Source organism: Phyllostomus hastatus, unplaced genomic scaffold (assembly GCF_019186645.2).
Source record: "Phyllostomus hastatus isolate PE091 unplaced genomic scaffold, TTU_PhHast_1.1 phas_contig_38, whole genome shotgun sequence".
NCBI classification, from domain to species: Eukaryota; Metazoa; Chordata; class Mammalia; order Chiroptera; family Phyllostomidae; genus Phyllostomus; species Phyllostomus hastatus.
In genome coordinates, this window is record NW_025333869.1 from 34,134,669 (window position 1) to 34,162,606 (window position 27,938).

At 39.8% G+C, this 27,938-nt stretch overlaps 1 protein-coding gene across 6 annotated transcripts in view; it reads left to right on the top strand.

Annotated features, from left to right (window-relative positions):
- The window catches only part of RHOBTB1 (Rho related BTB domain containing 1), a 61,894-nt gene that overhangs the window by 17,383 nt on the left and 16,573 nt on the right, over positions 1-27,938 (top strand). For 5 of the 6 annotated variants that reach the window (XM_045842204.1, XM_045842202.1, XM_045842205.1 and 2 more), the window contains 4 exons: positions 6,393-6,594; positions 6,949-7,052; positions 23,797-23,982; positions 26,595-27,574. In XM_045842204.1, the coding sequence (XP_045698160.1) occupies positions 6,403-6,594; positions 6,949-7,052; positions 23,797-23,982; positions 26,595-27,574 (1,462 nt within the window). In that variant the 5' untranslated portion in view covers positions 6,393-6,402. Of the gene's footprint in view, positions 1-6,392; positions 6,595-6,948; positions 7,053-18,563; positions 18,622-23,796; positions 23,983-26,594; positions 27,575-27,938 lie in introns of those variants that run through there. The other variant, XM_045842208.1, reaches the window with a different exon arrangement.

Genomic DNA, 27,938 nt, shown 5'->3' on the forward strand with positions numbered 1-27,938 from the left:
TAGGACTGGTGATTAAGAGCTCAGAATAATGAAATCTGCACAGTTGAAACTTGGCTTTTGGCTATAGTTATTATGCAACTCTTAACATTTCCCTTTTGTTTCTGTCAATAATATAAAATTCTCAGTTTTTCTTTCAGAGTAAACTCTTCAAATACACTAAAATTTGTTCCACTAGTATTTTTTAGTAAACATGTTAAAGTATTTCTCAGTGCTCAGATTATATGCTTTTCTAAAGGATGAGAAAGTGGTTGTGCAATAGCATTGTTCATACTGTCTCCACGAACAGCTGCATGGAGCTAAAAGTACAAGGCCAGTCTGTGGGCCTTAGATTTTTGTCTTTAAGAGAATTGCTCACCATGCCTTAATTAAAATAGCAAATATAACAAAAAACACAGCAAAAGTGATGGTAAAAGGTAGCATAGTCTGATAGGGTAATTCAGAGCAATTAGGAGATGCTTAATGAGATATCTTAGACAAATGATAAATCCTTTTCTGCCCAACCTCCCTGATATATGAAATTCCAATGTTAGAAGGGATTCACACCTCACCTGAATTCAAAAAGTGGCTCTGTACGAAGGTGCCCCTCTCTGGAGCAATTAGAAATATCTTGCATTTCATCAGCCACAGTGTCCCTGAATTATGAATTACAGGACAGGACTCCTTGACAGTCATCTAGCTGTAGAGTGATTGAGGGAGTGAATGTGTCTGACACCTTCTGAGAGCCTCTCAACAGAGGAACAGGACACCATGAAGGCCATTATCTCAAGGACAGAGGTGGGGATGAAGTTCCACCACAGGAAGGGAAATGATTTGAAGAGGAAACCAGAGCAGCTGCAGTCACATCCATGTCACTGTTTTGCCCATGATTGGCCCTGGCAGGCAATCACAAACTGGGGGGCCTATGGCCCAGACTGGACAGTCGGACAAAGCTTTACAAAAGACGGGTATAGCACACTCATATATTCCAAGCAGTTCAGCACACAATAGCATCCCCAGAAATGTTTGGTGATTCATTAAGTGCATGAGACAGGTACTTTGAGGATATACCCCAGGAGAAATAACAAGTTCACAAACCTCCATTCCGTGCTTTGCTAATACAGGAAAAAAATGAGTGTATATGTGTATTTATCTTTGTGATTGCTTCACTTATTGGTACCGAAGAGAAAGTAAATTAGTGTGTGTGGAGGTGGGGCACTTTAGGGAAGCTTTTTAGAGGAGGTAATATCTGAGTAAGGTTTAAGGAATGAATAGAATTTGCCAGGCAGAAAAGGAATGGTAGAAGGTTAGCAGAGGAAATATGTGTAAAGGCGCTGAGGTAGCAAACATTTAGAATTTGGGTAGTCATTTGTGTGGCTAAATCATGCTATACTAGTTTCCTATTGCTGAAGTAATAAATTACCAAAAATGTAGTGGCTTTAGACAGCACAAATATATTATCTTATAGTTCTGCATTTCAAAAATGTAAAATGGGTCTCACTGGGCGAGAGTGAAGGTGTTGGCAGACGGCGTTCCTTCTGGAGGCTCCGGGGGAGAAGCTGGCTCCTTACCCTTTCCATCTTCTAGAGGTCCCCTACATTCCCTAGCTCTGGCCCTTTTCTCCATCTCCAGAGCCAGCAGTGTAGCATCTTCATATTCCCTTCAGACTCTGACCTTCTGCCTCCTTCTTCTACATTTAAAGTGCCCTTGGGATTGTATTGGGCCTTCCCTAATAATATAAGAGAATCTCCTTATGGCAAGGTCAGCTGATTAGCAACCTTAATTTCATCTGCTACCCTAATTCCACCAGGCCATGTAACCAAGCATGCTCATAGGTCCCAGAAATTAGGACATGGATGTATTTATTTGAGGGACCATTATTCTGCCTACCACACATGCAGTACAAGATGTTGAAGGCGACGTGAAGGGAAAACATCATCCATTCATTTCAGGCCCCAATATCAGGGGCCTATAACCTGATTTTTTTTAATGGAGGTGGCAATGTGCTGGAGTTTTTCCATGGGTATGTTTCAGTTAACTATTGCTACATAACAAATCACCCAAAGCTTGGTATCTTAAAACAACAATATCTTCTCATGATTCTCTGAGATTTGGCTAGGTGACTTCTGAGCTGGCTTCACCTGGGCTCCCTCATAAAGCTACATTCAGCTGGAGAGTTGGCTAGGCTAGAAGATCCAAGATGCCTCACATTATGTGGCATTTGGTGAGGCCGTTGGCAGGGCTGCCTCAGTTGTTCTCACTGTGAATTCTCATCCTCTTCTAGGCCAGGCCAGCTTTCTTAGATGATGGCCTCAGGACAGCATTCCAACAGCATGCAGGTAGAGGGCTCTGGACTCACACAGCATCACATTCTTTTGGGTTTCTCTAGTCAGTCATGAGGCAAATTCGAGAGGAAGGTTAATAGATGACACATTATGGTGGTATTTGCCTCAGTGGCCATAGTACACTTCGCACAAGAGGCACAATGTTTCTGGATGACAGCAATGTGCAGCACATGACCAAAAGTATGATGGGCTCACGTAGAGTGTGGCAGATATCACTGGTGTTGAAAAGGTCAAGAAACTATGAGGGTAGGGGGTTCAGTGTGTCATCCTGTAGCCACAACAAGTAAGCTGAGTTGGTGGAGAATGTGGAGGAGCAATGTGAAGTTCAGGAGATGATGGCAATGATGGCAAGGGAAGATGTGGGACAATCAAGTCCAATGGGGTAATTTGATGACCAGAAGATCATGACCCCTGCTTTCTGCCTCAGCCTTATGGATGGTGGGCACTAGCGCCCAGAGCAGCAGCCCACCCTGCACCACCTTACCAAGTCCTTCACGTGCCAGACTCCACGCTGTCTTGTTCACTTGCCAGCTTTCAAATAAACTTACCACTTCTGATTTCCAGAGTGTGCAGGTAGATTCTTCAGTTATTTTAACTTCCGCATCTATGTCCTGAGGATTCAGTGAAAGTATGACATGAAGTTCAAGTCCGTTTTGAATAAGAAGACTACAAAACTGCCATAGTAGCAGGTTACCAATGTCAGTTTTTCTAGATTTTCTTTTTCTTTTATACCCTTTTTGTCTCCCCAGCTGTGCATCTAAAGGCAAAAGGGTATCTGCACAGATCTGCAGGATTTATGGTGGTGAAATTTATTAATAGTGCTAAATGAATAATATTTATTACTCTCATTCTGGGTAAATAAAGATTAGAAACCAGATAGTCATTATCCAGATGGTCCCAAGAGCTCATTCAACCATAAGAGTGCCAGATAAGAATAAATTAGAGCCCATAACAAGAAAAATAAAATTGCACATTTTCATAATTGCTACCATAATTTAATGTTCACTTGTTTATGTGTAACAGATGAACAGTCAGTCTACAACCATACATGTGTAGTATGAGTTTACATCCTTGGCTGTAATTTCATGCTCTTAAAACGCTGTAGAGATTATGACAGAATAAATTTCTACACACACACCAGAAGGTCTTCAGTATTCGAAAAGCCAGAAAACCATTCCTGAACATCCCATGTCTAAAGCAAGTGCCCAAGGCTGTGAGTGTCTGACTCTGCCCTGCCTTTTATTTCCCTTGCATGCTGTTCCCTTTGCACAAGGGTCAGCACCTTTGGCAGTCACCTCGATTTTGAGCAGATTGCTAGAGATTAGAAGACTCACAGATGTTATTCTCACCTTTGACACAGAAATTCTTTTTTAGGGCTGTGCATGAGATGTGTCTATAAATAAATAATGATATTTTTGTAATCACACCCGTAATATAAAACTAGGAGGGCTGTGGTCCCCTCAATGTAAGTAGTCTCCTGTAAAAGCTACACAGCTATTCCACCAAAGTTGCCATGTTTCAAATTATTGGGGGGTTCCCTTTTCAGGGGCTGTTATCAGAGCTAGTTTGCAAGGCATTAATAAAGCCAATTCTATATTTTTTGTGTCATATCTCAATTTTTACTAAATTCAAGCATTCACCAAATGTTAGGGATTGGCTCTCTTACTTTTTAATTAGCTAAAAAAAAAAATACACTCTCAACAGAGTAAGGTTTTCCTCCACATAGGGCATTCAAAATAAGATATCTAAGTTTCCAGAGTGTGAGGTTCCACATGGAATCGGTTTTCTGGCACAGGTTACCCCAAGCTAATATCCCCAGAAACGTATCAAAGACTGTTAAGGAGCATTACCGTTTTCATTCCAGAACCTAGAAATAGCTCCTAAAAATATTAAGCTACTTCCCTAACTCTATTATCTTTTAGTTAACTGTATCATCCTCCCATCCAGAATATGCTCCATCTTGTATTTATGGTCCTTGTTTTTTAGTGGACTTAACCCTTTAATTGCTCTGCTAAAATGAATCCTTTTTATAGATTTTTGTGATTATTAATCTAATTCTGATCTTCCACCTGACTCAATTTTGTTGTCATCTAAAGGCATTCATCTTCACTATCATGATTATAATTTTTGAAGTCACCCATGTGTTAGGCATGGCACCAGGGACTGAAAACATCAGTTCACCTAATTCTGACAACAACCTTAGGGGATTCCTACCTCTCAGACAAGGAGGCTGAGCCTCCCAAAGGGCAAATAATGTGCCCAAAGTCAAATGACTAGGAAATGCGGAGACCAGGATTGAGAATCACATCCATCTGAGGCAGGAGTTTCTCAGCCTCAGCACTACAGCACTTGGGGGCTGCCCTATGACATTTGCCTGTGGAGGGCTGTACTGTGTTAGCAGGATTTCTGGCCTCTACCCACTAGAAACCAGTAGCACTCCCCCAATCCCACGGTGACAACCAAAAATGTCTCCAGACATTTGCTAAATGTTCTCTGGCTGGTACTTAAGACCTACTGCTCTAGTGCCAAAGTCATGCTTTTGTCATATTATACTATTGAATAGGGAACTAGTAAAATCATAGAATGTTAAGGCTAGATTTTTAAAGAGATAAATATTAGGAGTTACCACACCTGGCTGATCCTCAGAATTGGAGATTTGCTTACGATTCTTTTCCCACCCAAAACCTTCATTACAGCATTTGCCAGATGGGCGGCAAGTATCTATCTATTTTAAGCCTTTCCATTGTGTAGCCTGGATCCTAACCTCATCACACATCTGTTCCTCGAATCACTCCATTCCCATCACAGAGTACTCCAGCCTCTGGTTTATCACCTCCTGTGATGGTGTCACAGGAAACAGTTTCATGTTCAGATGGTCCTAACTGTGAAAAAGCATTCTTCTCAATATCCTTCCTTCTGTCTCTCCTGCTATACTCTTAATCTCATATTATGCAAATGATCATTTTTCTCAAATCAGTTCAATTATTGAGTCCTTATTGTGTATTACGTCCTACAGTCTCTTTACCATTATGATCCTTGAAACCATTACTGACTCTTTAAAAATGATCATCTAACCAGTTTTCTCAGCTGGACAGTAGGCTTCCTCTAAAGAGCAATTACAGTGCATTAAAATCTTAAATCTTAAAATCTTAAAATGGTTCGTCGTCCATCCAACCACTTCCAGGAAGCAGTCTTCTCCACATTTTGTGGCAGCAGCTTTTCCTCTTCCTCTTGACCACCCCCAACCCAGAAGCTCTCTTTAAATCTTCTGTAATGGTTTTGGGAAGATTCCAAAATAGTTCTTCATCTTGGTAAAACCATTCTTTACCAAATGTTCCAGATCTCTTGATGAAAACACAGAAGGGAGGAGAATATAAAAAATGTATATTGATTGCTTAGTGGTGCCCTTCTTGGGAATATGTTTTTTAATGAATCTGATTAATAAAAATCAGTAAATGAATAAATATAAATATAAGTGAATTTTATTAATGTAGCAAATGTCAGCCTTACAATTTACTCTTTAGGAATGGTGGGTGGTGCTTTCTGCTTGAACTTTTGAGTCTCTTCTAAGTCACCACCAGAGTTGAGAACCTAGAAAAAACTGCTTTCCAAAGGGAGATGTGGAATCATTGGCAGACTCCGATGGTACGGACACTACTACTGCCAAGGCCCAAATGTCCAAGGTCAAGCCTGCAGGTGATGAATTCTCTTTAGCGAGCCAACATGAGCAGCTCATAAGCTATAAAAGTGTTCCAGCAGTCCTGACTGCTCTGGATGGATATCCAGTAGGCAGGTTGTATTTAGAGAAAACCAAGGAGAAAATAACATGTTAACCGGAATAAACCGTTTGGGGTCAAAATAACAATCTGGTGTTTTTGTACTTGTGTGAGATATAAAAAGAAAACTCAAGTTTCACTTAGGCTTAGTAAAAAACTTCCAAACTTCTTGCTTATGCTTGGGCATCTCCAAAGCAGTTCCTGAACAAAGAGAAAACTGCCTGAACCCCTCCAGTCTTTGATTGCTCTGGAAAGCCCTGGTGTCTTTAATGCGGTGTCCACCCTCTTCTTACAGGGTTGTATAAATGGAAACTGACATGGATTACGAAAGACCCAACGTTGAAACCATCAAGTGTGTGGTCGTGGGAGACAACGCCGTGGGGAAGACGCGCTTGATCTGTGCCAGAGCATGTAACACAACGCTAACGCAATATCAGCTGCTGGCCACCCATGTACCAACCGTGTGGGCAATTGACCAGTACCGGGTCTGCCAGGAGGTAAGATGTACAGAGTTTCTTTAGAATGCTCAGGGTGCATCATTGCTACTGCCAGTCTGATTTTAAAAGAGGGGAGGGGCAATTAGTGCATTAAAATAAAACTAACATTTTTAGTGCCACCAGAGAAAACAAAAGCAAAATGCAAACTTGGGAATATGGCTCTGGTATCCTGAATGAGATGGCTTGAATCATGTGATTCCAGGAAGAGAATTAGGCTTGTTTTAAGTCCTGTTAGGTGGAATGAGAAAACTAAAAGCAGGTGAGTCCGACAGGCATGGAGGGGTGCTGACCCAGACATCCTTCTCCTGGAGCCTTTGAATGGCACTGATCATGGATGTTCTCTTTCTCCTGCAGGTCTTGGAACGTTCCCGAGATGTGGTTGATGAAGTGAGTGTTTCTCTCAGGCTTTGGGATACCTTTGGCGATCATCACAAAGACAGGCGTTTTGCATATGGCAGGTAAACCAGGACTAGTCAGGGGGGTTGAGCTTGACTACAGTTTCCTTCCCCAAACCCACAGCAGCTTCATAAAGCAACAGAAACCACATCATTCGGCCTTGAAATGTGTTGGGTTCCGCACTGTGTCTAAAAAAAGACCAAAAAAAAAAAAATAACCCAACAACAACAACAAAATGACACTGTTTCCTGTTGTCAAGAAAAGCAGTCTGCCTGACCACCCTGTCCCTCCCAGGAAGTACTTGCCTGAAAACAACCGAGTGCTCGCTCGTTAAACTGGGATGTTTGCTAGACAGGATTCTTTTGTGCCGTCATCCCTGGGTGGCTTGGATTGCTGTTTTCCTGACTAATGCTTATTTGCTTCTGTTAAAATGGTTTAAGTTTGCTTAGCACATGGCCACCCCACTTCTGAAGGTCTCTGTGGCCTTTTCATGACTATATTTGCAGTCTGATGTTATTTGCTTTGGGCTCTGTTATCTGAAAAGTCTATTACTTTTATGTGAAGGTCATTTTTAAAAAGAAAGAAAAATATCTCTGAAGTCCTTCACAAGGCACATGTCCAAAATGAACTGAAGCATTAATATGTATTTTTCATTAAAAAAAAAAAAGAAGGGAAAGTCCAGGAGAGGGAAGGTGGGTCTAACAGGACATTAACATGAGTAGGAACGTGGTCAAAGAGCCTTAAAGCATTTAGAAACTTCTTGCCACCCTAACTCCAACAGACTCTTTGTGACTCTAGCTTTCTCAAAGGCTCTCTTAAGGAATGTGTTATAGTTATCAAAGTCCAGATAAGGAGATTTTTTTTACCCCTTCATTATAAATGAACACATTTCATTTTAAGTTTGGAATCTAGGTCTCGTGGATCAGTTCCCTTGTTAACATCAAACATAATGTTACCTCATAGAATTGAGTTATTTAGCCACTCCAAACACGTGAGTTACTGCTTGGTATTGAGATAAGCATTTCTGAAAGTTATCTCCATTCCTTTGAGCCAGCAGCTCTCCGCAAGCCTCTGAGCACACTTCTCTTGGCTTTAAACAAGTGGTCTCAGATACTGAGTAAACCACTGGGAGGATTTGCCCATTGCTGAGAGGTCATTCACATACTGAAAGAATCTGCGATTTAGACAAGTTTGTTCTAGGGAATGCAGAAAGAGGCATCTTAAAGTAAAACATTAATTTTAATGTAACAAAAACTTTTGGTAACAAGGACTTTTGAACTCATTATTTAGCATCATAGATACTTTTCTTCTCCTTAGTTTCCTGCTTCGTTGTTTTTCTTTCCATGGCATTCTTGATTTTTATCTTAGTTGCCATGTTAGTTTTTTCTTTTATCCAATAATTCGACATACACACACACAAAATAATGAACCTGCTTACAAGTGCTATGCAATCACATTTGTAAGATCTGTGGTTTTTAGGAAACATAATAAAATAATGACTTGAAGCCAAGTAAGAATACACATGGTTGTTTTCAAAGGCCTAAATGTGAGCTCACTGAAACACTGCATTTTGTTTCTGCAGGCTGGTTAACACCTCATTGGTCTGCAGCCACTTGAAATGAATTTTAACTTGGGTCCACAATGTAAAAGTTGTGTGGTGGAAATGTAAATGTTGCTTCATTATCATGTGAGGTTCCTGCTTAGGACTGATTTAATGGCAGAATAGCCTTCATTGATCTAGTATTGACAGGCATCTACATTGGACCTCAGCCAGCTCCTTCCCTGATGTGTCTGGAGTCGTTTTACAACTTGTCATGCCTGTTCTTATTCACCAACGAAAACAAGCGGCTTTTTCATGTGACTCCATCAGTTCAAAGAGCATTGTTCTGCTCCCTGGTCTGTGGTGTTTGGTTCTATCAACTGTAACCAGTTCCCCCTTTGATGGAAACAGGATATGCTCTCCAAGCCAAGTGTGATGCTCAGAGCAACACACAGGGGCTTCAGGAAGCACTCCGTGTTTCTGGCTGAGCATTCCGTGTGCTCAGCTCTACGCACATGTTTGTACCTTGTACGTCTGTCTTTTCCAATTCTCCACGGCCTCCTCGTGTCCTGCCACAGACCCCACCACTGGTAAAAGCAAAAACCAGAGCTGTTCTGTCTTAGACTCTAGTATCTTTCTATAAATGCTAAAAATGTAACACCATATCGATGTAGCACTGAAAAATTACATTTTGTGGAGGTTTCTTTTACTCAGTATATGGCTCTAACCAATGTGCTCCATTGCTATGTGAAAGCTGTTGAATTTCTTTATGACTTTCATTTTTAGCTTCATATCATTTGTGGAGGAGAAAACTCCTAATTGCACAGTTCCTGACAATCAGTTTGATTTACCAACCTGTTTTTTGACTGATGTTTTTACTATACTTGGTGTGAATTACAAGTCAGTGAGATGTGATATATTGCGTATACTTGGAAATGTACTTGAAATAATTCATTTGATTCTTGTGGTGACAGTGAGAGAGACCAGATTCCTAGCAAGATGTCTTAGACCTCACTGTCAGTTTCCTCTGCTTCTTAGCACCAAACTGGTTAATAATTTGCTCCCTCAAACATTCCTTGGTGTTTGACAAGCGCTACTTTGCAGAGTGGATTCTGTGGGCCAAGGCGGTATCAGTCTGCTGACTGGCATTTGCAATTTTCCTAACATGGTATAACTACAACCAGAGTGGCATTGCTCTTTTTTATGGTAGTCAACTATTCAAACCATTTTTCAGCCAACTAGAATAACTTCTATTTATCCAAGGCCTATAATGTGCCAGTCAAAATATTTGGTGCTTTGCCAACATTAGTTAAGTTAATCCTTTTAGGAACCCTAGGAGGCAGAGATTATTTCATGCTACAATTGAGTGAGTTGTGCTCTTTCATTACCATAACTTACCCAATAGTGAGTTTCAGAGGGAGATTCAAACTCAGCACTCCTGACCCCTGGCTCCCACTCTCTCTGCTCCACCAGGCTGCCTCAACCTCATTTTAAACAGGATGCAGCTGAAAACCACTCCACGTTGATAAACTAGGTGTCTGTTTTTGGTTTCGTATTTGTGCAAAGACTTAGAACTAGAAGAGATCTCAAAAGGTCATCTGGTTGACTTCTGTTCTTCAGAAAGTGAAATCATCCATCCAAGACAAAGTATTTATAGGAAGAAGTCCTTCTATGCGCTGGAGATGAAAGGTAGCGGAGTAGCATCGGCATCTGAACACTTAATACATTTGAAATCTGTCAGACCCTCTCTTGTCTGGAGTGAATGACTCCAACTCTCCTAGCCTGTCTTCCCACCACCTACTTTCTGTCCACTTTTGGATGAACTTTTGAAGCTCTTTTCTGGATCTTTTAAAATGTCAAGAGCAAAACTCTACATAGTAACCATGGCTGTAATCAGCTGCTCTTTATTTGGCAAGAAAAGAGCCTCTTTTTAAAGGGATATCACTCAACTCAAAGTTTCTCCCTAGAACTGTTATAATAGTGAAACGTTTGCACTTAGGTACCTGGCATTGAACATGTAGACAAATAGCATGGGCCCCGCCTTCAGCAGGACACCTGGGCCCCTCTGCTCGATAGCCACACCACACATAAACTGTTACCAATTGTACTGTTTCCTTTCACGGGAAACCTCCATCCTTGTTCTGTCTCAGAGTCAGATAACCTTCAAACACTTAATAAAGCCTATGGTGCTGGAGGTGGTGGTGATAACAGCGGCTACGATTTAATTCGGGCTCCCACGAGCCAGGCCTGTGATAGGTGCTCCACAAATCTTGTCCCACTTCATTCCTGTGGTGACCCTGTAAAGCAGGCTCTCTTCATAGGTGAGCAAACAGGCACAGAAAGGGGCCAAGGTCAGACAGCTAGGAAAGAGTGGAACTGAATGTTTCCTCTCAGTTTTGTCTGACAACAAATCCTGTATCTTCCATTCCCACCATGCTTTTGTGGCTGACGAGGACAATTGATCACAGACTTACTTTAAATTTGCTCCTCAGGCAGTCTAATTCCTGTGCTCTTTTTTATGGACACTGCAGACCAGCATTTGCCATCTGTCACCGGCCCAAATATTCCATTGTTCCTCTGAAGTTTTTATACGTAGCAAACAACTTAATGCTTTCTGTGCACCCATAAGTAGCTAAACATGAGTCCTTTCACTTGGAGTAAAAATGATACATTCAAGTGAACTTTCTGAAAGTGAGTAGGAATCTTGGGCACAATTGGTCCTTCATTTCTAAAGGTTCCACATCCATAAATTCTACCAATAACGGATTGAAAATATTCGGCGGGGGAAATGTTAATGTTGTTGCTGGCATATACTATATAGTTAAGGCTATGATAGTTGTGTCTGTACTGAATATGTACAGACTTTTTTCCTTGTCATTACTGCCTAAACAATATGGTATAGTAAGCATTTACAAGGATTTACATTGTATTAGAAATGATGTAAAGTATACAGGGGATGTGCATAGGTTTTATGCAAATCCTACGCCATTTTACAAAGGGGTTTGGGCACCCTCAGATCATGGCCTCTGCAGGGGGTCCTGGGACCAGTCCCCCATGGGAACTGAGTGACGTCTGTACTTTATGTGGCATGATTTCTCCCCAGAATTTAACTTAAGCATGCAGAACCACTGCACTTGTCCTTCTACCCAACAGTTTCTGGGCATATTTTCAGTCTGGTTGGAATCCATTCATTATATAAATTATTCTTACACTCTGATTTTTCTCAAGTGTTATTAACTCCTATGAAAAGTACAGTATGTGTTTGAAATGGTAACATTAATCAGAACTGTGGTTTCTGTGTATCTATTTAGATCAGATGGGTCCAGTTTCACACTGAAGGCACATGTAATCAGATACAGCATGAATACATCCCATTTTGAGTGCTTGGTTGAGGCCCTTTAAAAAATTCAGGACCACAGGTGACCAGTGTTTATGTCTTTGTCTGGGATTGGCTGTGCTCCTGGTTAATGGTGAGGGAAAGAGTCAAAAACAACTAATGTGTCTAGCTAGAGTATTTTCAAGTAGCTCCTATTGTTCATAGCACATTGTAAACTCTAAGCCAGAAGTAACATTCTAATGATGATTTCAGGATGGCAAAAGACCTGTCAGACAGAGAAGTATGTCAAGGTGGAGGGAGAGGGGTGGACCAGGGCCAAGACTAAGGTGAGGTGAGTAAGGCATTCCACCTGCATCATAAAATACAAATAATAATAATTTTTTAAAGATAGGATCACTATTACTGATTTTTTATGTGTGTCTCAGGCTCAGTATGGCACTGTTCCTGGTCTTGACTTTATTTAAAATGTTGGAATTTTGTTTATCATGTATTTTTCCCCTTTAATTTTTTTAAAAGATATGTTTTATCTGGATTACTGAGGGTTTTGTTTTTTAGGGGGGGTTTTGGCACCTCTATAAATTTTGTACTTGAGGCAAGTGCAAACTCGCTTCACCCAAGACCTGGCCCTTTGGTGGACTTTGTAAACTGATAGCAAGTTAGCAAGGGGGGGAAAGTTAGCAATGCATGTTCTTCATGGGAATATAATCTAAACCACATTTGTAAATGTGTGGTGCAAGGATCTAGGGAAATTCTTGCAACTTATGTCTTAAAGATATTTAGTTCTGTAAACTGCTGTGACATAAGGACTAAGACCTGCCCCGGTTGTAAAAAACAGCAGAAAGACATGAGAAAAACATCTAGTTGGACCAAAGTCAGACCGAGATACAGTAATAGTTATTCCCTAAGAGGTTAAACTGAAACTGCTCGCTCTCACCCTTGAGTGTACCTAACTGCACTGGTTATTCTGGTTTCAGCTTTCTGTGGAAGAGGTAAATGCACATTAGCCAGTACCTAGATGATTATAGAGCAAGTAGTCCTCAGGCCATGCTTTGCTAAACACCACCATGGAATTATCATGATGCTCTCTACTGAACCTCAGCCAAATGGGAGAAATGTCTTGAAGATTAGAGAGGTAAAGAGCTTGTGAGTGAAGAAAACCAAAGAACACGTCCTGTGTGATTCCATTTCTCTAAAATTCTAGAAAATGTTATCTAGTCTCTAGTGACAGAACTGATTGCCTATGGAGGGAGGAATAAATTACAAAGGGACACAAGGCAACTTTGGGAGTCATGGGTGTTTGTTATCTTGATTGGGATGATAGTATCAAGGATACATACTAATGTCAAAACTAATCGAATTGAACACTAAGTATACAAAGTTTAGTGTATTTCAATTGCATCTCAAAAGTTTTTTAAATAGAAATATTTTAGAGGCAATAAAAACAATCTATGATATGTGAGAAAATTTGTATGGTAGATAATATGTTTTGATTTATAGAAGCTAAAGTTAGTTCTCATTGAAAATATGTCATTTGTGTGAATGAACTTAGGAGGGTGGGAAATGAGGCCTGATTTTTAATAGCAGAATATGGGAAATGGGATATTTCTAGAATCTCAAAGTTAATGATGGGACACTATTAAATTGTCCCCAAATCATCCTGGTTCCCTTGCTGTTTCCCTTTTCCAATAGATAGACTCCTCAGATGTGAGGACTGTAGTCTGACCAAGTAGCCTACGTCTTTGGCCGTGGTTATAGTTGTATCTTTTCTTGAGAAATTAAATTTGACCAGGTACCCTGTGATATCCAAAGAGAGAACACCACGTTCCATGAAAGTTCCCCATGACTCCATCAAACAGTAACAATTTTGTCCTTCCTGGTGGGTTCATTCTGGAACTAGAGGATGCAGTAGTAAACACTGGGAGCGCATAAATGACCTTCTGCGTTTGATACTACATCCTTCTGGCTGGGAGCTGGGAGCCGGGTGCAGAGTGGAGTGATCAGAGTGCAGCGATCAGGAGTGCCCTCTCCCCGGGTTAGGTGGTTAAGGGCAGGAGTGTGGCTCCATTCTAATCAGATTCTCCGGCTGAGACCCGCCTGCCTTTCCAGCCTCATCTCCTGTTCCAGGCATAACAGGATATTTGTAGTTCACTGTCCTCTTGTGCCTCTATGCCCACAAACATGCTTTTCATCTGCACAGAAAAATTACACTCCCTACCACATCTGTTCTTTATCTACTTAATTACCACTAATGTTCCAAGAATTTAGAACAAGGGTCACAAACTCCCAGGACCCCTCTTCACCCTGCCGGCTTCAGAGCCCAGGCAAAGTGCCTCTCCTTTATGTTCCCACTCAGTCAGTGCCTTTGCACATCTCTGCCACAGCCACAACCACAATGTTTGAATTTTGCTCCATAGTCATCCCCCTTTCCCTTTATCCTATTATTCCTAATATCTTTAGGATAGAAATTTTTGTCTTTCTACTCTATGACCCCAATTCCTGGGCCTGGTACATAGTAGGAACTTAATAAATGTTAGTTGAAGGAGTGCATGAATCTATCGATCTTATACAACCCAGGATCTTCTAAGGCATTTACAAGGAAGTGTCCTTATAGCAAACTCTAAATTATCTCACTAGGTTGAATTTTATGTTTGTACTTTTAAAGTAAGACTAGCAAACAAACCATGTACCACTCTGAAGGTAAAGGAGATAGAGAATCCTGGTGCATCGCCTCTCTTTAATGTATTAGCAGATGAAAAGATAAGCTGTGAAGCCAGGGGAAGAAGGAGGGAGGCACAGTCAGTCACAACCCCAAAACCTCCCCTTTCCCCCCAAATATTTGGATTTGTAGATTTGTTTTTTTAGAGTGACTTGTTTGGATGAGTATTATTAAACAGAGAATTATTTGTATTAATACTAATGCTTTTCCAACTGTATGTTGTTTCTCCTCTGAGTATCATTTCCAAGAGCTTTATAAAAATCACTTAAAAAAATAATTATATATATAATTATTCCACTTGCCCAAAGCTGAGGCATTAAGTAGAACAATTAAAAGTTGATTATTACTGCTTTGTGCTCATCCAAAACAATCAAAAATACATTAGACTAAATGCATACAAATAATTCATAAAGTTGAAGGTGACGGAATTTTAAGGAGTATATAGTAAAGCGTAGGATCGCTGTGATGCTGAATCATCTGGAACACAGGAAATATGTCTGTGCCCTGCTCTGTGCCCCCTCCATCTACTGTTCCACACTACCCTGCCTGCTCTGAACGGGTACATCTTGTATTGTAACCAGAAGACAAAATATCCCAAGAGCCAAATTCCCGTGCCAGACCCAGCCCTGTCCCCAGGACGAAATTGTCCTTGGGAAGAAGCGGTGCCAAATGAGATAACAACAAGACTTGATTGACAACTGAGTCACTTGTGTTCCAAGAACTGGAAGGCTGCCAGCTGCTGCCCAAACACTAGTCATGGCTGGAAAAGAAGGTCTTTTGTGGTTCAACCCAGGAAAACATTGAAGAACCCCAAAGATGCCATGGAAATATGGATAATGAGGCCACTAGATGGGTAAAAAGAATAAGGAACATGTGCATTATTCAGTACATTCACATGGTGTGTTCTGCCTTCTTTTTTTTTTAACCTTTTTCTATTACTACTAAATAACTACAAGCTTGGCAATTTGAGTCCAGTCTATCTGAGTGTGTTGACTTTTCCTCATGGAAGTAGAGGAAACATCAGTTTACAGAGTTTCTATGCTGGAATCTCCTGATGAAGAAATATATTTCAATCCACAGAGTTTTCCCTTTTATATTAGGTAAGAAGAAAGAGACTGCTGGGTAATTCTGCAGCCTCTTCAGAGGAAAATTCTATTACCATCTTTCAGCAATTCCATATGAATGAAGAACATGAGCCGGGAAACCAAAAGGAAAAGATCTTTGGATGAGAATGTTCTGCCATTCCTATTACCTGCAATATACAAGATATGTCCTTGGTGACTTTTGAATCCATAATCATCCTATTTGTCTGACAGTAATTGGTACTTTGCAGTTTACAGAACATTTCCACAAATATTTTTCTCACTGAATTTTAACAACAATCTGTCAGTAACATTTAATATTGGCCATTCATTAGAATTCCACAATTATTCCATCACTTTATTCTCTACCCAGAACTACTCTGCCCCTAGCATGTAGTGTACAGAGCATAGTCAGAAGGACAAAGTACTGAATTACAGAAAGATAAAGCAAATTAGCAACTTCCCTTTTAAACTTATCACCTTGGCTATCTTTCTGTTTTAGTGATTTTTTTAAATTTGATTTTTGACATTTTTTAATGATGGTCTGTGAAATAGAAGGTGTGCCCTTAAGCCTTAATTCTGTGTAACTAACCCAGAATTAATTCTGAAAGTAACCTGCCTATTTCTTTACATTTTCTTTGCTTCTAAAGATAATCTAATTCCTGGAAGAGATCATTAATCCATTATTATTCTGGTGTTATGAAAGTATCCAATTAGATTGGGTAAATGGATTTTTTAGATAAATTCAAATAATTTAAAATATATATTACCTGGTTAATCTTTGCTATATACCAGAGATATTATATTGCTGTCTTTCAGCAATAATTATCTGAAGAAATATAATAGCTCACATACTATTTTCATTCTTTATTAAAATTCAGATATATCCCCTGACTTATTTTAGGCCTAAATTCATTTCTTTTAGACTTTGAGTCTGCAAACATATTGGGTAAAAAATATAGATATCTTGTATTCAAAATATAGATATATTTTTTATCCTCTAATATCTATAAGTTTCATATTTGATAAACAGTAATTGAAGGGCTCTTTTGTCACAAATGCTATATTGTGTACGATGGGAGAGAAACTAATAGGAACAGAACAAAATCCCTAAAATTGGAACACATAGTATAGTGAGGAAGATAGCACATAAATTATTACAATTCAGTGTTAGAAATGCTGAACTAAAGATGTCAGTGCTAGAAACAGGGAAGAAAGAAAATTACTCAGGGCTAGGTCTCAAGCATCATTCTCAACTCCTCTTGGCCCTATCCCATACCTGGCCCATCAACAAACCCTGCTGACCCTAGAATGGCAGCCACTTCTTACCATCTGCTCCCAGGCCAAAGTCACCTTCATCTCCCGCTGGACTATTATAACTGGTCCCTTCCTTGTACCTGATCCCCACTGACAACCCTCCTGCCACCCTTTAGTCAGTTTTCATTATAGCAGTAGGGTGATCCTGTTAAAACATAAATTGTATCATGTCATCCTGCTCAAAACCTCCTAATGGTCTACCAGCTCACTGGAAGTAATAGCCAGACACCCTTGAGGTCCTCTCTGCCTCTGCCCAGCTTGGCCTCTTTGAGCTTGACTCCTGCTGTGCTACTCCTGACCCTCAGGGAAACATCCCAAGTCTGCTTCTGCCTCAGAGCCTTTGCACTAGCTGTTTCCTTTTCCACTGTATTCACCCCCAGCATATCAGCAGGTTAGCTCCCTAACTCCCTTCAAGTCTTTACTGAAATGTCACCTTCTCAGAAAGGGCTTCCTTGGCCACATTTGAATAGCACCTTCTACTCCCCAAAATTTCTGTCCCCATTTCCTGTTTAGCACTTGTCACTGCCTAGCATACGACATATTTAACCTTTTTTTTTTTTTTTTGCTTATTGTCTCTGTTTTCCACTGGAATATAAGCATGACAAGGATAAGCACAAACAAGGACAGTGATTTATGTCTTTAACTAATTGCTGTATTCCCAATGTCCAGAAGATTACCTGGTAGACTACCGCTTATCAGTTAATATTTATGGAATAAATGATTGAATGCTTATTGATATTAGATAAATGACTTAACAAGTTTTTGTACCTTTGTCCATTCAGAGGGGAATGCTGAGAGGCCTGGGTTAAATGCCCTTTCTTACGGAGTTGGAATGATCTTGCTGGTTTATTTCAGAAGAGTCAGGGAGGTTAATCCCAGAGACCTCCCATCTGACATGCTAGCTGACAGAGAGGCTTTCTTCTATTTACAGCTCATCTTGCTCTCAGGAGAAAACTTTAGCAGTGTAGGAAAGAAGTTTCTCAGTCATTTAGCTTCAGGGAAAGCCAAAGAGAAATGGGAAGGACAGGGGGAGCAGGGAGGGCATTTATTACCACAGTTGCATCCTCTCTCCTGTTAAGCCTTCATGTTGGCGCTTCCTGCTGTCACTGACCAGGAGTTCAATGAGATTGCTTAAGCTCTTTCTTCTAACAAATTACTTGTGCTTCACCCAATTTCACAGGCTTTTGACTTTTCTGATGATTGTGTGAGGTGTAAGAATATACTAAAGGGATCATATATTGCTAAGTATAGAAAATAAAACATCAAGTGAAAAACAGCCAGTTTCCATTGGATGGTAACCAACAACCTTCTAGGGTAGGGCCATTACTACCCCCTATGATATTTATACTATGATGGTAGAAACAACCATTTTTAAGACTCGAGTATTATTTACCTCAGGGTTTGGTGGCATTGGTGGAGTGTGGCTATGGCTTTCTTGCCCAAGACTGTGCACTGCTCTGGTCCCATTTTCGGAGGGTGGGGGCAAACTGGTTTGAAATGTTGCTTCCTACTATACATGCAGTTGTGGGCTTGGAAGAAAGTTGCGCATGCTAATCACTCCCAAATCTGGATATATTTCAGGACGTTTTCACAGTTTTCCCCACATAACATCTGTACTTAAGAAGCCTCACTGCTATTGGTAAAGTATTGACTTGACTTCCCCGCTCACCTCCAGGGCGCTGCATGGCCCTGCCCTGCCAGGCGCTCCCCTGCAGGCCTCTCCATCTTCCATGAGTATGAGCTTACATGGCCATTCATCTCCAGGTGGTTATGTTCACCATCACTGACAACTCCCTCTGCATCTCATACATACCGGGCTGCTCCCCTACTAAAATTTTCCAAAGCCACATGTTACACATTTCTTTCCTCTGCCATGCTCCCAGCTGTTTTGTGCTGTTTTGATCTGTCTGTTTGCATAGCGCTGTCAGACTACATGCATGAAAGGTGCGCTGTTGATATGAATGATTTTGAAAATGTTTCTGTAAAGAACATACTTTGATTACTGGTGGGGTGGGAGGGGGGAGTTTGAAGCCCCAAAAGTGGAGGTCAGAGACTTGTACTTGAATCTTTGCCAAAGGGGGACAAAAAAAAGAAACCCATTAAAAAATGTCATTAGAATCTCTACCCATGTAAAGAATATGAGAGTTTCTACTAAAAAAAAAAAGGAATAATAATAGGGAGTAGCAACATATAAAGTGGCAGGATCTTACCACAGAACAAAAGGCTTAAAAATGTTTGTTAAAATAGGGAGATACTTCCAGGCAAGGCTCAGGGTGATATAATTGTTAGCTTCTTTTTAGTCATTGAGTGCAAGATACCCAACCGGAACTGGCACATTGCAGAAGAGCATTTGGCTGTCCCACTCAGAGCTATCTGGAATTTTGCATGGAATCCACTGTCTTTCACATTGCCCATCACATTGGCCGGATGGTAGGCTCTTGGACAAAGGATAATGTAGGAATTCTTTTCCATTTAACCAAATAAGAAAACTCAAAGTTCACAGTTCCTTAGTTGGACAATGGTAGCAAAATAGATGGGACTAGAAAAGGAAAGACGAACTAAGAGATGGAAGCACTTTTGTGATAGAAAAGAACTTAAGATTCATTCCTAATAACCGATCTTTGGTATTGATTATGTACCCTTTTCAACCACTTCTTCAAAGGATGAATTTGGTATTTCAGATTGGAAAAGCAGTTTAGCTTCTCATTGCTCCTGTGACCTTTTCCTACCAAGCTTGCTGTATTTGATTGTAGATGTTACAAAGACAAGCCTTGAGCACATGTGTGGCATTTGCTGTTTAAAATCCAGCTTGGGCCAAGATATGTGGATAAGATGCACTTTTTTCAGATTTTTTTCTTTTTATCCTTTGCATGAACTCCTTATGTTATCCAAATATCTTTGCCAATCTTTTTGCATGCTATCTTTGGCCAGTGTTCTCCTTGAAAGATCACTGAAAAAATATGCTTTTTTGTTTGTTTAATATCTGAAGGAAAACTGAGGTTGGCTTTCTCAGTGCAAGCATTTTTGGATGACTAGGTCTCTTTCTGTACCCTTCCCCTGCCTGCCCGTCCATGAAACTGGAGATGCATGGTGTTTCAACATACAGATTCACTCTGGGTTATTTTTTACTTAACTAATCAAAACAGTATTTTATTGGCATTATTTGATATGTTAGTGCCCTAGTGAAACTTTTATATTGATATTTTCCCTTAGGAACAAAAAGTCACATTTTCTACAAAAAAAAAATAAACTTTCATAGACCAGCAACGGAGACTGTACACTCTTAAATTGTTGGTAATCCTGGCTTTCTTTAATCCAATTACTTAGCCCAGTCACAAAAAAAGTAGATATATATATTTAAAACTCTTCCCACCCCTTCTGAATATTCAAGTTCCCGAGTTAAGAGTTTAGTCTGCTTTGTGCTTTGCCTCTGCATTCCTTAAATCTTGTGCTTTCTACTCCAAATAGCTGTAGGACTCCATTTAAATCCTACCAGATTCTCTTTACAGCTGAAATAGGAACCCTGAGGTCATTTCTAGGTTCACCTACTGCCTAATATGTGAAGATGCCCTCATCACACCTCCCCCTACCAATTATTTTTAAAATAGGCTCTTCAAAGTTAAAAAAAAAAAGAGAAGTAACAGAGCCATAGAAGTAAAAATGCTAAAAGTTGCCTTTTTCTTTTTATCTTTCATAGGAATGGCATTTTTAAACATGAACTTGTGGCAGACATTGAACAGTCTCCACATGGGAATGAATGTTTTGATTAAAAGTTATTTAATATCTCTAGTTCCTTGGAATTCTGCCTAAAGCTGGAGATATTCCATACCGCAGGTTTTGTGCCTTCTTTGGCTAGATTAAAAAATGGCTCCAAATCTAGGGGGAATAAATGGAATTCTCAAACGAGTTACTTAATTCTATAGGTGTTTATATCACAGAGGACACTAGTGTGCTGAGAACGTTGAGATGAAGATGCTGCTGTGTTAACACAGCATCATTTTATGGCCCTATCTCTCCATCCATTGACCTGTCAGCCTTTTGGTTAAAATCGGAGTTCAAGTACTGCATCCATAAAGAATAAGATTCTGTATAATCTGTATACAAGATTGTATTTATACTTAGCCCAAGAAGGATTAAACCAAAGACATTTAAGCAAATATGATATTTTAGCTACTTTCAATATAAAATTATGGGGACAGATTCTCATAGATGTGCATTAAAAAAGGTAAAAAATAACTATTCTAAGAATGCAAATAGAATTTTGACTCAGTAAGTTATTTTAGCTTCAGAAGTAATGTTGCTTTCAGTGCAATCTCTTCTCTTTAACTATCATTCCTTCAAAGACAAATATTTAGAGATGTGACTTATTTTTCTGGCTTTCCAGCAGCATTTCCTACATTGAGATATTGATATGACATAGTCAGAAGTTGGGCCCTCTGGGCCTGTGCTGTGTGATGGCACTGTGCTACCATCAGGAGATTCCATTTTTTCCCAACCCCCAAGGCCCTGTCTGTACTTGTTTACAGGTCATCTGGAGAGTAATATGTGTTCACTGGCATGAGTGTTATCATGGTAACCTTGGCAACCGAGCTAGCTCTGATTTCAAAACATCACATGCTGTATCATAAAATTAGATAAGAGAATTGACATTTAGCTACATGTCTGTCATATAAATTAAGCTCTGAGAATGATTTTTTATAGTCAGGTACCTTAATATGGAAATAGAAGGCACCAGTTAGAACAAGTTTATACATATACATACTATTCCATTTTTAGGTACTGAATATATTTCCTCAGCTTTTCTCTGTAATATTGAACCTCAGATATTGCCATATTATTCTCACTGTGCCAAAATTCATGGTGGCTTTATTTTACGATCAGGATAAAGCTTACAGCAGAGCTACATCAGATATCCTATATAAATAGGATTCTGAATAATAGAAAACTGAGCTCCTAAAAAATGTAAAATTCAAAGCATTCTTGGCTTTAGTGGGTGCTGTTATTTATGCTGATTAGAAGTTAAGACTGTGCACAGAATATTCTACTAAATCAGAACCCCAAAGACGAGACATGCTTTCTTTTCATTATTTATGAATACTTTTATACATATTATATTTTCCAGTATTCAAGAATCTTTGACACTGTCTTTATTTCAGTGGCATACTAAATATGCAGATTAACACATTCGTCTACTTTGAGTCCTAGATCCACCTTTTATGATTTGTAAATATTTTAATCTCAGAATTGTTTTCCCATATTTCTGTGATTTGTTGCAATATGTATATATTTAAAGACTCAACTTGTGAATTAAATTTAATATAAGCACCCTGCCGTTTTCTGCATTGCAAATGCTTATTTTTAGATATTGTTATGATTGTCTGGATATATTTATCTTCATTGAGATGTAGGAAGAAAGCTCATTAATGATTTAAAAGAAGGTGTTTTGATTAAATTTACCCTAGGTTTTTTGTGTTTTTTTTTAACTGAGGCAATGGTGAATGGCGTTGTTTTCTTTGTTTCCCTTCTGCTATTTCATTATTGGTGTACAAAATGCAACTGCTTCCTGGGTATTTATTTTGTATACTGCTGCTTTGCTGAATTCCAGAACCGGGAACCTCCTGGCCAGGCAGCGCATGTTTAGGGCTGGCTCTCAGTGCGGGTTTCTGGTCCCCGTGGAACTTCAGCTGTTGCTCTTTGGACGAGGTCCTCCCCAGTTTCCAACATATACAAATTCCTGTATTCATTTCGAGCTCAAAAAATAAAAAAAGGTGTTTTGATTCATCAACTTGATTCTTTTCATTATATAAACAATAAAGGTAATACATTAACATCTAATAGAATTGTAAGAGCTTGTTTCCGAATTGAGCTGCAAGATAGTCTTGAATCCTTGGGCATAACTCTTCCTATTCCTTATACTCTTCTGTCTCCATGTTCTCAAAGTCATCATTCAGCCTAATTTTAACCTAGAATGATGGTTTATAATTCTTATTAAAGATACCTTTTAGCAACTATCTGTCAAATACCATAATTAAACAACTGCTTCAAGAATGGTAAGTTGTTATATGAAAATGGAAGATCTTTATGTCAAAATTGACTATAAAGGAATTTTTTTCTTTTACCTATATACCTGCTATGTGTCACAAATAACATTTGAGAAATCTATTTCCAACATTTTCTCATTTTTTAGCCACCCACCTAACCCTTGCTAGTTTTAATGTTACTACTACCTTCTTACCTTATACCTAGTAAAGAGTCTAAATTCCTGCATATTAAGAAGTAGATCAGTGGTTGTGCTCTCTACAGGTGTGGGAAGAAGGGTGGAAATCCTTCTGTGCATTTGCCAACCTTGTTCTGCAATACCTGTTACATTTTCAGTAATGTTTAAGATGTTTGCTTTATCTCACTGGATTGAGTCATCATCACCTTTTTGTTTTAACTGGTAAAAGGTCATTTGTATTATTTTCTTTTATCTTGAAACTATTTCCTGTGGTGAACAGAAATAGTTCAGCATGTTGTGGTTCTAGGGCTGACTCAAGTCTGCATCACCATCCCTACTGTAAGATAACTTCACCGGAAACTTTTCAGCGCATAGGCCTTCTGTAGTGCCACATGGAAATGAACTCGGGCTGTGTTGTTGCTGGACTGTGGGGGCTTATCAGGCTGTTTGCATGACTCCAAGGTGTAGTTTAATATCTAGTCTTTTTATTTTTGTGACACGATAATTGGCATTAGATGGGTGGGGGTGAGGAGGAACCATAGCGATAAAAGATAAAAGTTTTTTTTGTGATATAGCTTTTTTGTGATTTCCTTTTAGGTCTGATGTTGTGGTTCTCTGTTTTTCGATCGCTAATCCCAATTCCCTAAATCATGTGAAAACAATGTGGTATCAAGAAATCAAGCACTTTTGCCCCCGCACACCTGTTGTCCTCGTTGGCTGCCAGCTAGATCTCCGCTATGCTGATCTCGAAGCTGTTAATCGAGCCCGACGCCCTTTAGCAAGGTATGCCAAGGTACTCGGTGTTTTGCTGTGCTGGCCAAATTAAAATATGGAGGTAGCAGATGTCTCTGTAGCCTAGAGTTCTGTTCAGGGATGGCCCTGGGACCCCATCAGCCAGCCATACGTTCCCAGTTAGCTTACTGATCATGAGGGGGCGTGTCCTGACCCTTCTGTGGCTCACCATCACCTGTTAGGTAGGAACTCATTTTTCTAAAAGGTTGGCCAGTGCTTGAAGTGAATTCTCTAATTATGACATGGTGTGTAGAAAAGTACTTTTGAAATGTGTAAAGTATTAAACAAAGTAAATGTTAGCTACTTATAATGTCCTGCTTGAAATTATGATGATCATAATAAAGCTAAATAACAGAGTGATCAGCCACAATTTTTGGCCCCAGGCACATCAGCTTCATACACATAAGCATATCCAAAGGTTTTCATCTTCTCATTCCCCTCAATCCAACCTCTGAGAGTATTTCACTAGCAAGATGACAGTCTCCGGCCTTAAAAATCATATGGAAATATAGTTGCAAAACTTTTTTAAATGCCTCTAATGAACATGTTTTTAATGTGTCACAAGTTTAAAAATCAACTCGACGGAGGACTTTTTTTACTCTACATAAAATGTTACCAATTAGGAGGAGTAAGGAATAAGAGTTTTTAAAAACTTATGCTCCTTTAATAAATATTACCTTTATAAAAATAATTTTGTTTTATGTTTAACTACATTTTTTCCTGGAGAGCATAGCTTTTCAAAATGCCGATATCAAAACCTTCCTTCAGTGTTTGCTAATGTGCTTGTTACAAAATTTTATATGGATACAATTTTTATGCTCTCACAGCAAAAGCAAATGGTCCTTTGTTGAGAAATTTCTAATGTTCTGGGAACATTGTGGATACCTTTTCTGAAAACATTTCATATTAGGTTTTCACAATCCTTCTATTCTTAAAGGCATGGGCTAGGAATTGAATATTAGAAGACACAGAGAGAAAAAGAGGACTCACGGTGAATAAGAGACCACCCAGCTCAGAACTTTCTGGATGAAAGAATAGGTGAAGATGGCCAGGCCTCAAAACCATGGACATGTGGAGGACTGAGAGAGTTACAGAGTTCCAGAGGATGGTGGAGGGGCCAGGCCCTTCTATAGAGCAGTTCTGCGATTGTATAAATGAGAGATATTTGAGCTCAACCTTGAAAAAAATGTCCTCAGTTAGTGATCTTCCAGTCAGTCCCAGGAACAAGGAGCACAAAATGCCCCCTGGGAACAAACCTTGACATTTCATTTTCTTCCCTATACTTCCCTTCCATTTTTGCAACACCCTGAAGTTTTAACTCTTTTCAATCCAGGTCTTCTCAAATCTAAATTTTACCCAGTATTATCTTATCTCCCCTAAGACTAGTAGTGCCTGTCACACACATATTACCTTTGGTCTTGAAAGCCAAATATTTATTTAGGAAGATCAATTCCTATGAGTATTTCTCAAACCAAGGGTGCATTTGTGTAGAGGATAACAGATTACATCTTACCTACGTCCCAGAAGTCATGTGTATCTTCTCTGTGGTTATGCCACAGTCATAGAACTATTCTGTTCATACTGCTTCCAAAGGTTTGCCCTCCCTGGGTTTGATTAGATTGTAAATTTGTCTTGTGTGCCAGCCCAGAAGTTGCAGATTTTACTCCCTGAGCTTTGTGGAACAAGAAGAAAATTTTTTTCAAGAAGTGCAGCTATGTCACACTTGTGTTACGTAAGGATTTTTCATGCAGGAGTGAGAACTGTGGGCTATAATGTGGAGAAGCTGAAGAAAGACCAGTTAAGAGATTAATCTACTCATCCAGGCAGAAGATAATGAGGTCCTGACTAAGGAGAGTGGAAGAAAAGGGAAGGAGAAAGATATGAAAGAAGATTCACAAATCTAATTGTAGAAAACACAATGAGCATTGGATGTGGGCCATTTAATCTGGGCTCTGATTGCTAAGTAGAGGCCTCTCAGTAACTTGCAAGTATGACCTTAGACAAACCCTTCAAACTCTCTTCCTCAGTTTCTTCAGAATGTAAATGAAAATAACACCTATAGGGTTATTGTGAGACTCGAGTGAGATAATGAACATGGATTCATTTTAAAATTATAAAGCAAAATTTAAGCATAAGGTTATGATGAAGATGATGATGGTGGTGATGATGATAACAGCTAACATTTATCAAGCAGTAGGTACTGTGCTAAGCATATTATCTCATTTAAACCTCTCAACAGTCTTTGAAGATACAGGTCCACATTATTTATTATTCCTCTTCACAGATGAGAGAAACAAGGCTTAAAAGAGATTAACTTTCCCAGGATCAAATAGCTAGTAAATGGCTGTGACTTAAGTTACTATGGTTACTACTGAAAGCATTTTTTTCCTGTAGTCGTAAGTCCTTTATATTTGAAAGACTTTAGGATGGTAGTAGATTTTTTAAGAGCCTTATTAAAAACCTGAGTAGGATTTTAACAGGTTACATCTTACGGTGAATTAGGAGGTTTTTAAATGTATAATTCAATTAGGTCCTTAGACTCTGGTTACTACTTTTCTCCTAAAATTAAGCTTATAGTAATTTTTAAAAATATTCTCTTTCAGGCCCATAAAGAGAGGGGATATTCTGCCCCCTGAAAAAGGCCGAGAGGTTGCAAAGGAACTTGGCATACCATACTATGAAACAAGCGTGTTTGACCAGTTTGGAATCAAGGATGTCTTTGACAATGCAATCCGAGCAGCGCTGATTTCCCGTCGGCACCTGCAGTTCTGGAAATCCCACTTAAAGAAGGTTCAGAAACCTTTACTTCAGGCACCATTCCTACCTCCAAAAGCCCCTCCACCAGTTATCAAAGTTCCAGAATGTCCCTCCATGGGGACAAACGAAGCTGCCTGTTTACTGGACAATCCTCTGTGTGCCGATGTCCTGTTCATCCTTCAGGACCAAGAGCACATCTTTGCACACCGAATTTACCTCGCTACCTCCTCTTCCAAATTTTATGATCTTTTTTTAATAGACTATGAAGAAACCCTAGACTGGAGCGAAGTTGCTTGTGAGAAGGAGAGGCAGAGCAGCGATTTGCAGGGGCGGGCATTGAGTGTTGACCCGGATGAGGAAAAGGAGGAGGGCACCCCAAGGACACCTCAGGCTGACCAGTGGGAGTCCTCCAGCCAGAACCTATTCCCACAGGAGACTCTGAAGGTGGAAGCTGAGCTCTCAATCCCAGAGACACAGACTTTGGCAGGCTGGAGTAAGGGATTTATTAGCATGCACAAGGAAATGCAAGTCAACCCCATCTCAAAGCGAGTGGTCCCCGTGACGGTGGTCAGGATGGACGCATCAGTCCAGCCAGGCCCTTTCCGGACCCTGCTCCAGTTTCTTTATACAGGGCAACTGGATGAAAAGGAAAAGGATTTGGTGGGCCTGGCTCAGATCGCAGAGATCCTGGAGATGTTTGATTTGAGGATGATGGTGGAAAACATCATGAACAAAGAAGCCTTCATGAACCAGGAGATTACGAAAGCATTTCACGTCAGGAAGGCTAACCGGATAAAAGAGTGTCTCAGCAAGGGGACGTTCTCAGGTGAGTAGGTCCAACAACCAAGTCGTGGGTACCTTTGATTGTGTCTTATCAAACATTAGCCAGACATGAGAAAGGGAAAGGATAACTGTCATTAACCTGTATGAATACCTAGTTTTTTCCCGCTCACCTAAGTTACACGTATTTACTTATTTAATTCTCATCAGACTTAGGGCTAAATATTATTAGCTATACTTTTCAGATGGTGAAGCTGAGGGACAGAGAAAGTTAGGTGGTAATCCAGGATTTCTACCCAAGCTCTCCCCTACAGTGCCATGGGATCGTAGAGCTTCCTGGGATATAGGTCAGGCTACCCCCGAGCCTGAGTCAATCGGCTTGATGCCTGCAGTTTCCCTTCAGGATTCCT